The 11,804-nt window shown below is 41.5% G+C and overlaps 1 protein-coding gene across 1 annotated transcript in view; it reads left to right on the top strand.

Moving 5' to 3' along the window:
- Window positions 1-2,444: 2,444 nt before the first annotated feature.
- LOC311237061 (uncharacterized protein) overlaps window positions 2,445-11,804 on the top strand; it is a gene marked incomplete at both ends in the record, with an annotated part of 158,240 nt that continues 148,880 nt past the window's right edge. Inside the window, 3 exons of the mRNA XM_084324869.1 lie at window positions 2,445-2,493; window positions 8,505-8,640; window positions 9,800-9,958. Of these exons, the coding sequence (XP_084180995.1) occupies window positions 2,445-2,493; window positions 8,505-8,640; window positions 9,800-9,958 (344 nt within the window). The remainder of the gene's footprint in view (window positions 2,494-8,504; window positions 8,641-9,799; window positions 9,959-11,804) is intronic.

Below are 11,804 nucleotides of genomic sequence, written 5' to 3'. Positions count from 1 at the left end.
TACAGAGTACACCACATACAGTGTAGTTAATGATATTCAAGGCCTCTGATTATTACCGAGCTAATTCCTTGTGTCCTGTGGCATCACAGGATATTTACGAGAGAAGATCACAACATGGCAAACAACAAAAAGAAAAAAGAGGCACTGTACAATGACAGATACTTACAGTAAAGATGACGTTACACAGCTGTTGCTCATCTCCTTTGTGTAGCACTGCTTCCCTTTTCTGTTCATTCCATTCTCCCTCTGTATCCTGTTCTGTCACACACAGTGTATGTACAGTATTATTATTATTATTATTATTATTATTATTATTATTATTATTATTATTATTATTATTATTATTATTATTATTATTATTATTATTATTATTATTATTATTATTATTATTATTATTATTATTGTTGTTGTTGTTGTTGTTGTTGTTGTTGTTGTTGTTGTTGTTGTTGTTGTTGTTGTTGTTGTTGTTGTTATTATTATTATGATTATTATGATTATTATGATTATTATGATTATTATGATTATTATGATTATTATGGTTGTTATTATTATTATTATTATTATTATTATTATTATTATTATTATTGTTATTGTTATTATTGTTATTATTATTATTATTATTATTATTATTATTATTATTATTATTATTGTTATTATTGTTATTATTATTATTATTATTATTATTATTATTATTATTATTATTATTATTATTATTATTATTATTATTATTATTATTATTATTATTATTATTATTATTATTATTATTATTATTATTATTATTATTATTACTACTACAGTACTCCACCACTTTAGTCCTCTCTACCCACACCTTTGTGCTGATGGAAGCGCGGTGCCGTGAGGAATTCAACATCTGTTTCACTGTCAGCAGCCAACAGAACAGGCGGGACTAGCAGCCACCCCCGCTGATCCCCTTCCTAATGGTTTTGATCCTTTGATTATGGTGTTTGTGAGAGAAAGCACGTGAAGATGTTCTTCGCTTCTTTCGCCCGAGGGCACAGCGCTGTAACATGTTCTTTCATTAAATACTGTAGCACACTAGCAGGGCTTCATTAGGAGTAGGGATGTCCGATATTATCGGCCTACCGATATTATCGGCCAATATCGACATAAAAATTTTTTGGCGGGGGAAACCCTGCATATATCGGTATCGGTTGATATCGGTTGATATCGGTATCGGAAATTAAGAGTTGGACAATATCGGTATATCGGTAAAAAAGCCAATATCGAACATCCCTAATTAGGAGGACCACAGCGCTGTGACATGTTCTTTCATTAAATACTGTAGCACACTAGCAGGGCTTCATTAGGACCACAGCGCTGTGTAACATGTTCTTTCATAAAGACTGTAGTAGACTAGCAGGGCTTCATTAGGACCACAGCAGTACCTACTGACTGTATTGATATTCTGCTTATGGTAACCAACCCTACTTACTGTGGAAGAGGATCTTCCTGTTTAATCTCAATATACTGCAGCTGCCCCTTCTGTCCAAAGTGTGGCCACACATGTTGGAAGACTTTATATACATATGTAACTGTGTGTAACTGGGACACCATTACTGTGGAAAAAGAGTTAGTCAGCAGCAACCACTGCTTCCCTTCTGTCCTATTTGGCCACAGATGTTCCGCTGCTGGCCTGTTAAGATGCTGATGTAATTGCTTCTCAAAATAGTGATTGCTGAGCTAAGAGAAACCCTCCATTCCTTCATTCTGCACTGTGGGCTGATGAGGATGCTATAAACATAATTCATAGTCCTCGATAATAATACAAGAGCTTGTGGATTTGTGCCTTTTATTAGTGGGAAGGTTTGTCACACTCAGCACGCCCTTCTGAGCGCCTATATAAAGCACCGGCGCACTTGTCAACGGCATAGCTGGTACCGACGGAGGGACCATCTTGCCTGACGCCTCGAGGGTGAATCAGGTGCTTTATTAAAAAATATGAATAAAATAGAATAAAGAATAAAATAAAATACGGCATATCCCGGACAGTATTTTATTTGATTCTTTATTCTATTTGATTTTTTTTTTCATATGATTATATTCTTATTTGTAGTCCTATTGACTACCTAAATGTTTATTGTTCAATGTGAGCGATCTGTTGTGCCAAATTTCCCTTGGGATTAATAAAGGATTTCTATTCTATTTCTATTCTATTCTATTCTATTCTATTCTATTCTATTCTATTCTATTCTATTCTATTCTATTCTATTCCATTCTATAAGATGCAGCTGAGCAGGAAAAGGTTATGATGTGACTTGACATCATCGTGTGAAGTGTAAAACCGTACATTTTGACAAAGCTTTCTTTTGTTAGCAGCTCTCGGGGGGGGGGGGGGGGGGGGGGGGGGGGGGGGGGTCGGTTCTGGCCCTATAGTCTCCCGCAGTGTTCTTCTTACAGACCTTAGTCTCCCACCGTGTGCGGCGATGATGTGTGAGCTGTGCGTGGACATGGACATGGACACAGACTGCAGACGTGAGGTGTCTGATAGGAATGCCCTCATCTGGGAGAAACTCTCTCTCTCTCTCTCTCCCATGGAACACCGACCATTCTTAACACGCAGCCGTGCCCGCAAATTATGAAATAATGAGGGGTGGGGGTTTCTGTCATCACCTTTGATTAGATTCAATCCGTTAGCGGCTTCATATACAGTCGTGAGAAATGTCTCACAGTGTCTCAATTGTGACTTTCTTCATAGGCCAGTGGCCACTCCTGAAAATATTTCCAATGCGGTGAGAACGATCCTCTCATGTTGATCCCACGAGTGCCTGGTTTTGATACCATACCAGACATATCGCATTGATAATAGACTAAGTTAGGTAGATTTGCGTTTGTGATCATTCAAAATGTGGTCTCATAATTCCTCAGCCATGCAGATGATTAGTGTGGAGAATTGTTGCTTGGTTCAGTGTGTTTGGTGATGGTGTCTCAACACCCTGACTGTGACACACACACAAGATGGATTAGAGCAGATGTTCTGCTGAAATTGAATTTGTACACGCACGTCTATCTGGGAATCTGTCTTAGAGATGAGCGTGGAGATGGACCAGATTCTCATAGAGTGGTCCAAAAAAAACAGAACTCGACGCCACATAAAAGCGATGCGATTTTAGTGTTGTATCTGAGGTTGAAGGCCCTGATATTAAAAACAAACAATGGCCTTTCACTATGAATTGAAAATGGGGGACCCTGATGTAAACAAGACAAACGTCTTTCTCTGGTCTGCATCCCCTTAACAATTGTGTGTATTGAGCCGTGCTGTATTGTACCCATTCTGCAATCTGTTAAATAACTTGACTTCAGAATGAGTGATGGTGTAACAGTATTTAATTTTCCAGTTCAGATTACAATGTAATATAACATCTGTCTGATGTCTTTATCTTGTAATAATGCAATCGGCATGGTGCTATTTAATTCAAAATGGCCTTCTCCATTACACATTCCTTATAATACTGCTGCAAATGGGCAAAGAAATATACATTTGTATTGTTAACAAACGGTGAGGCATGCATTAGTATGCTATTAATAACGTATAGGCCTATATCTATCTAAAAACACAAACCTTTGCATGTTGCACCTTTGCTACACGATGGTATACCTTGAAATACACATCCCAGCCTTGACTTACTCCTCACGAGTCCTCAGGCAGACCTCCCTCTCAACACCCACTTTTGCAGCTAACTTGACCGGAGATCAAAGAAAGGGGTTAATTGAAGGAGGTTTGATATACTGCTTTGTGAAATGCATTGATCCAATATAACACATACCTGTGATAATTAGCTGCATATCCTTACGTCTAAATCGAATTACATCGAGCCAATGAAAACGTCCGAGTAACCGCTAATCCAAGCCGGCTGCATATCCGTTTATTTACATTACATGACAGTATTACTAGCAGGCCGCCAAGATTACAATCTGAACGTGTGCTGAGTTCGTGTTCTCCCCCATCAGCTGAGACGATGGTATCACCCACACATGGACTTCATCTATGAAATATAGCTATCGTGTTAATGACCCCCTTCAAACAGACATCTCGTGTACATAATTCCCTACTTGTTTGACCTCCGCCCCCCCGCCCCTGCACGTCCTGCCAGCTAATGGAATGAGTTGCAAAGCGAGTCATTATTCACTTCCAATGCGTGGTGCCTCTTCGGGGTGTGTCCATATGTCTTGTGCGGAACACCAGAACCCCCAGAATGCAATGCTTTGAGAGACACACCAGATACCGTGGTCCCTCTGCGCCATTCCGCACGGCAACAGAGTGTGACCACACTGTTGTTAGGTCTGCTGATTGTGTCTCTCTACAGTAAGCGGGTTTTGGGGACGGGGGGCCGTTGGCTGAGGCTCTGACAGGGTGACAGACATGGATACATTTAGAAGGGAGAGTGGGAGAGAGTGGAACGATACAGTGAACAAATCTACAGTGGGGTGTCGACTGAAGTTGTCAAATCAATAGATGTCTTTTCAACTTGGGGCATTTTCATTCATATAGCGCTTTTACAACCTTTACAACTTATGCCTCACATTCACCCATTCACTCACACATTCACACGGCAACAGGCGGAGGCGTTATAGGGGAGCAGTTAGGGGTTAAGTGTCTTGCTCAAGGACACTTGGAAACACTTCAAACCAGAATCAAACCGGGAATCTTCTGATTACCAGACGACCGCTCTACCACCTGAGCCACTGTCAACCCATTACTGGTATGTACAGTTGGGGGGGACTGTGTACATACCTTTAGGTCCACCACAAAATGGGAGGAAGAGGCCTTTCTGGAGAAATTGCCTTGCCTTGTCTATGGAAAAAGCCTTGGGGCAGTCTGAAGCACGTGTCCACTGTGGTAAAATCACTAAGGTTCACGTTTAACCCTGTGAGGCCCTCGGTTGCAAAATGACAACATCACTTTTAGCTTTTAGCTATTTAAAAAAAAAACGTCTGTAAATGTTTATTTAAAATTGTTAGACTTTACATAATTTACATAGTCAATGGGTCCTGTTGTTCAGCCTCACAATGCTATCGGATGCACCGATATGAAAATTTGCCACCGATACCGATACCAATTGTTCAACTAACACAATCGGCCGATACCGATACCGATATTTGTGGCAAAAAAATTTTATTTGTAATTATTATTATTTTATATATATATATATATATATATATATATATATATATATATATATATATATATATATTTTTTTTTTTGTAATTATTATAATTTTTTTAATGAAACTACTGTATATTTGTATGTGTATGTTTGTATTTGTAGGCCTCTTTACTTACTTAAAAAAGGAAACATCAAGAAATATGTTTATGGTATTAATTCCACCATGCCATGTAGCACTATCCCTCTCCCAGTATGGTCTGGCGGCCTGCAGCTGGATACTATTGTCTCAACCAGAGCTCTCAACCAATGCAATAGAACAATTTTGATTGACAGTCGATTCGGCCAATTACGTCACACCGCTAGCACCCACCTCCTGCTGTTCTTACCACCAATCGGCAAGCGTTTATTCATTTTCTACTTCCGGGCATGCCGCCATTGATCTGCTTGCGAGAACCACAGTTACCACAACAAGCTTACCGTAGCTAATACGTTAGCTGCCCGCCGACCAGCGCTCCACAGGATGACCAAACGAGACATAATGATTTTACTGCAACGAATGTTATAATAAAACAAAGCCTTTCTATACATTTGTCTGATTGAAAACTTTATTAACAGATTGCAGAATGGATTGGGTACAACTCTCAGGGCTCTATGAGCAACGGAAGGAACTGAGCTAGTAGTTCGGGTAAATAGTGAATACTATGCTTATGTTATTGAACGTGTAACACTAACTATATAACGTTAATGCCACAAAACGAATGTTTGTGTCATTTTAACAGCAGATACTTTCTTAAATGCCATCTTCCCGAGAGAGGGGTGTTGACGGGGAGCTGTGATGGGTTCGCTTGGTTGTGTTATTAGCATTGAACAGCTAACCGAAAGCTAGCGTTAACTAATGTTAAAGGTTTAGCCATAACGTTACCTTGGCTAAAGTTGGGGCTATTCATAATCCAGCAATAATGGCTTCAGACCTGCAAGCAAAGTACAGCAAGTTGGCAAAGGAGTATTCCAACGTAAATCACATTTTCACCAGTAACGTTAGTCTTTCCATCCACCGGTAGCTCATGCTAGCTAACCTAGCTCACGTTAGCGTCGTCACTGAGCGACCACCTCGCGTACACAATTAATGACATGTTGCGGACAGCCATATCGGTGACAATGTTTAGCTTTTAGTGCCAAATGAGAAGAGTCTGAAGCGGAGTTTCAAAAGAGAATGTTGAATATTTAGTAGTAACTTTGATGCAGTAGCTTGTGTGTGTGTGGGGGACTGGGGGCAGCGACTGAACTTATCGGCTACTGCCATTGGCACATTCGAGCTTATCGGCCGATAGGCCGATTGCAGTCAACAAGGCACTTATCGGCCGATACCGATACCGATACCCGACCGATACATCGGTGCACCCTGTAAATGTGTTTATAGGTCCCACATTCTGGCCTCTGAAGTTGCTAATGTCAATTTAATTTGGGCCTCACAGGGTTAACTGCCCCCCCTTACTTACTCTTTCTCTGAGAGGCCCTGTGTAGGGGAAGGTTACGAACGCCTAATTGATTTGCCTGCTTGCTACTCAAGTGCACCGACTGTGTTGTGGCCTAATTGGTCTCAACCCCTCATCCTGCAGCGGTGCGATCCCCGCGCGGGCCCGGGAACGAGCTCAGGTGGCACTCCAGTCGGGACCACAATCAATACAAAACAATGCCCGTCTTTCAATGCTGACTCAGTCCCTCCGCCATTGATCAAGAGCCGTATTCATGAAGCCTCGGAGGCTTGCTTCAGCTGCAGTATTTATCAACTACACCCACCTCCGGGTTTGGCATAACGAATGGCACTTAGCCTCTACACACAACATAAATAAAAAAAAAAAAATACCTCCCGTGCCTGTGTCCAACGACAGGAAATGAGCTCATGAGAGAGAGAGGGGAAACAATGGCAGGCACTATGGGGCACAACCGCAGCATTATTTTAAAATGGCTGGAATTTGTACTGGATCTCCAGCGCTGCGAGAGGCAACGGTCCCCGAAGCAGTTTACCGCTATTTAGTAATGCCATCAGTGAGTGGTCTTTTCACAGAATGTTACGCTTCCCCCCCCCCCCCGCTAAGTGCCACCATAGGGGTGATCAGAGAACACGGTCTGTTTGCTACAGATGGTTGCCATTACACAGGGCTATGGTGGGGATGGTTGATACTTGGGGAATATTTCATGGGTCGTAATACTCCTCTGATCCTTAGTTAAGTGCAGCACCGGTACTAATGTTTGATGATGTGTTGACTGTTCCCAGTTTGCACTCAATACACAGTCTGAAAGTTGTTTAACCTAATCTTTAGGTATTTTATATTTGTAACTTGATCATAAACATGGGCAAACATTTCACTGTGACGGCGTTCCGAGTCATCAGTGTCACTGCTGTGATGAACATGCCAGTGTATTCGTGTTTTCTAAGCCTGTATTAGTGTTTTATAAGCCTGTATTAGTGTTCTTTATGGCTGTATTAGTGTTTTATAAGGCTGTATTAGTGTTTTCTAAGCCTGTATTAGTGTTATTTAGGTCTGTATTAGTGTTTTCTAAGCCTGTATTAGTGTTTTCTAAGGCTGTATTAGTGTTCTTTAGGGCTGTATTAGTGTTTTCTAAGGCTGTATTAGTGTTTTATAAGCCTGTATTAGTGCTCTTTAGGGCTGTATTTGTGTTTTTAGCGCTGTGTTGGTGTTATTTAAGGCTGTGTTAGTGTTTTTAAGGCAGTATTGGTGTTGTTATAGGGCTGTCCTTGACTAAAAAGATTCTTCGTTGACTAATAATAATGGGACTTTGTCCACTAGTTGATTAGTTGATTTAATCGCCAAATCTGTAGAATCGTGCTTCCCACGTGCAATCACGCAGAAGGATCTCTGTACATCTAGTGCACTGCGTACCAGATATTTAATTTTTGAGAAAATAACTCATTCAGCACGGAAAACTAAAAAAACTGGGAAACAAAATGAGACTAAGGCCAAACCAACCGAGGAATGAACTAAGAGAAGGCAGCCCTAGTATTTAGTTTTTATTTATTGAAAGTTCACATGACCCCAGAAGCAAAGCAGGCATTCATATCTGCCATCTCTTCAAATGTTTTTATTTAAAAACCACTATAGTGTATGCTCATGCAGTATGTCTCACATCAATGGGCCTCATTTATCAAGCAAAATACACTAAAATATGTGATTGATGATTATAATGAGTCCTTGGAAACAGTTGGCGTGCATATTTTGTGTTTCATTAAATTGCGGTACTGTTGCGTTTCAAGTACATTTGGCATTTGATCAACTTTCAACCTTTTAACACATGAATGAAAATCTTGATGAATGTAGACTGACTGTCCCGTGTGTGACCTCTGACCTGTCCACAGATGAGGTGAACCTACTGCAGGAGCTGCCCAACAGCAGCAACGCCTCCATGTCCCTAGAGAGCCACAGGTGTCCCGTCCTGCAGGTGGGCCAGTACTCCACCCTGGCCATGCCCCTGAGCCAGCTCTTCAGCGACGGGTACGGTCCTACAACCAACATCCACATGTGTTTATTTGGCTAAGAGGACATTTAATTCATAATATTCCACAAGTGAGGGTAACGAGAGCTCAAAATACAGCAGTATTTTGCATAATAACTAGACTCTTTTTTAAATGCCTGTTGGAGTAATCTCTGTCCTAATTGCCTAAAGCTAACATGTTTCCTTCAACGGGGAACATGTACAAGGAGTGTTTATTTAATATTAATGAACATTCCCATGTTCATTTATTTTTAGAGTTATTTAGAGTTTGCCCTGTTTTAGGCCAAAGGAATAGAATATCTCAAACCTTTATTTAAACTTGAAAGGTAACTGATGTTTCCCTCATTTACAGTCACGTCGAGTGTACATACAGTTAAGCAAAAAAAAGGGGCATATAAAATCACACAGCATATAAAATCATGACAATAAGACAAGTAAGGATAACAATCAATTAAAACATGTACAACTTGATTGACAAAGGTTGGAGATCAAGTGTTTTAACTCTGCAACAGGTGGGATAATCTCAAACTTTAAGGACTGTTCAAGTTCATTCCATGAGCTAGAGGGGCATCATAGCAAAATGCACTTTACACTGTTCCAAGCAAACTCGAGGGACCTTAAGGACCAGCCAGTCACTAGAATGGGTTCCATAGGTACCGAAATTCCATTCCAATAATGATGTAGTATAAGTGCCTTAAACATTTACAAATACCAGTGTTTGTTGCGCCTCTCCATCAGCGAGGACCAACAAACCTTCTCGTAAAGGACACAGTGATGATCATTAGTGGTGAATATGAGGGCAGAGTGATATACAGAGTCCAAGGATATGGTATATTGTTATATACATTCAGTGCTATTCCCCTATAAACCTGGTCCACTTAACTAACACGCAACATGTTGTGTTGTTTTCCTATAGCAACAATGTGATTAAATGGTTGTATGTGTGTGTGTGTGTGTGTGTGTGTGTGTGCGTGCGTGTGTGTGTGCGTGCGTGTGTGTGTGTGTGCGTGTGTGTGTGTGTGTGTGTATATGTGTGTGTGTGTGTGTGTATATGTGTGTGTGTGTCTATGTGTATATGTGATATGTGTGTGTGTGTGTGTGTATGTGTGTGTGCGTATATGTGTGTGCGTGTGTGTGTGTGTGTGTATATGTGTGCAGCTTCTCAGATGAGTTCAGTGTGCTGCTGCAGCTGAGGAGCCCCCAGTGGGAGGAGCGCAGTGTGTTCACGCTGCTCAGCCCCGACCACCACATCATGCTGCAGCTGCGAGTCAGCGCCTACGCCGTCATCTTCATCGGCACGGAGCAGCGGCACTACGAGTGAGTTCCCCCCCCGCACTACCGCCCTGCGCTGTGGAGACACACCTTTAACTACCTTAACTAACCCTAACCCTGCCCTGCACTGTGGAGACACACCTTTAACTGCATGTAGCGTGGTAGTGAAATGAGTGAAAGGGTTAACCCGTTGTTGTGTGGTAGTGAAAGGGTTAACCCGTTGTTGTGTGGTAGTGAGAGGGTTAACCCCGTTGTAGTGTGGTAGTGAAAGGTTAACCTTCTGTAGTGTGGTAGTGAAAGGGTTAACCCGTTGTTGTGTGGTAGTGAGAGGGTTAACCCGTTGTTGTGTGGTAGTGAGTTCTCCTCCCGCACCGCCCTGCACTGTGGAGACACACCTTTAACTTGATGTAGTGTGGTAGTGAAATGAGTGAAAGGGTTAACCGTCTGTAGTGTGGTGGTGAAAGGTTGACCTTCTGTAGTGTGGTAGTGAAAGGTTAACCTTCTGTAGTGTGGTGGTGAAAGGTTGACCTTATGTAGTGTGGTAGCGAACGGGTTAACCCTTTGTCGTGTGGCAGTGAAAGGGTTAACCTTCTGTATTGTCCTAGTGAAAGGGGTAACCATTTGGTAGTGTGGTAGTGAAAGGGTTCAATCAGCCCGATCTCGCTTGAAATATGGAAATAAAGTACTAATCGACCACAGGAAAAAGGTCCATATTGCACGTTATGTTATAGCCATAATACATTAACATATTTCTGAAAATGTGGACATATAATAAGTACATAATATTACATATCCAAATCTTTCTTAACCTTTTATATGTTTTCCGAAAACGTCTGAGCTCCCCTGCTGTGGATCGAACCCGGGAGGCTCACATGGTGTCAACAGCACTGGCAATGGTTAAGGAATGATCTACAATGGAAGATAAGAACAGAAAAATCAATACATAAATAATATAATAAAATGAAATGGGAAAAACAAGAAAAGGTTTCACCACAGAATGTGTGTGTGTGTGTGTGTGTGTGTGTGTGTGTGTGTGTGTGTGTGTGTGTGTGTGTGTGTGTGTGTGTGTGTGTGTGTGTGTGTGTGTGTGTGTGTGTGTGTGTGTGTGTGTGTGTGTGTGTGTGTGTGTGTGTGTGTGTGTGTGTGTGTGTGTGTGTGTGTGTGTGTGTGTGTGTGTGTGTGTGTGTGTGTGTGTGTGTGTGTGTGTGTAAATGCATGGGCGTGGGTGTGTATGACTCCATGGAGATGCACTCTGCATTGGGTTCCAGTTTAATTTAATCCACCCCTAAAACACCACCTGTCACTTTCCAGCCTAGTAGGGAACCTGTGTTTATAGGTATATGGACTGAATTGAATTGCACAATGGAAAAGTTCATGGGGTGGATTTTCCCTTTCCGCAGTACAGAAGGTTAACCCTTTCACTACCACACTAAAGACGGTTAAGCTTCCACTACCACACAACAGCGGGTTAACCCGTTCACTACCACACTACAGAAGGTTAACCTTTCTCTACCACACTACAGAAGGTTAACCCTTTCACTACCACACATCAAAGGGTTAACCATTTCACTCCTTTCACTACCACACTACAGACGGTTAACCTTCCACTACCACACTACAGAGGGTTAACCTTTCACTACCACACTACATATGGTTAACCTTTCACTACCACACAACAACATGTTTACCCTTTCACTACCACACTACAGAAGGTTAACCCTTGCACTACCACACAGCAAAGGGTTAACCCTTTCACTTATGTCACTACCACACTACAGAAGGTTAACCTTTCACTACCACACTACAGACGGTTAACCTTTTCACTACCACACTACAAAAGGTTAACCCTTTCACTACCACACTACAGAAGGTTATACCACACTACAGAAGG

Source organism: Notolepis coatsorum (assembly GCF_963971535.1).
Source record: "Notolepis coatsorum genome assembly, chromosome: 11".
In the NCBI taxonomy this organism is placed as follows: domain Eukaryota; kingdom Metazoa; phylum Chordata; class Actinopteri; order Aulopiformes; family Paralepididae; genus Notolepis; species Notolepis coatsorum.
The sequence above is the reverse complement of the archived record's forward strand: the minus strand, read 5'-3'. Positions and strand labels throughout refer to the sequence as shown.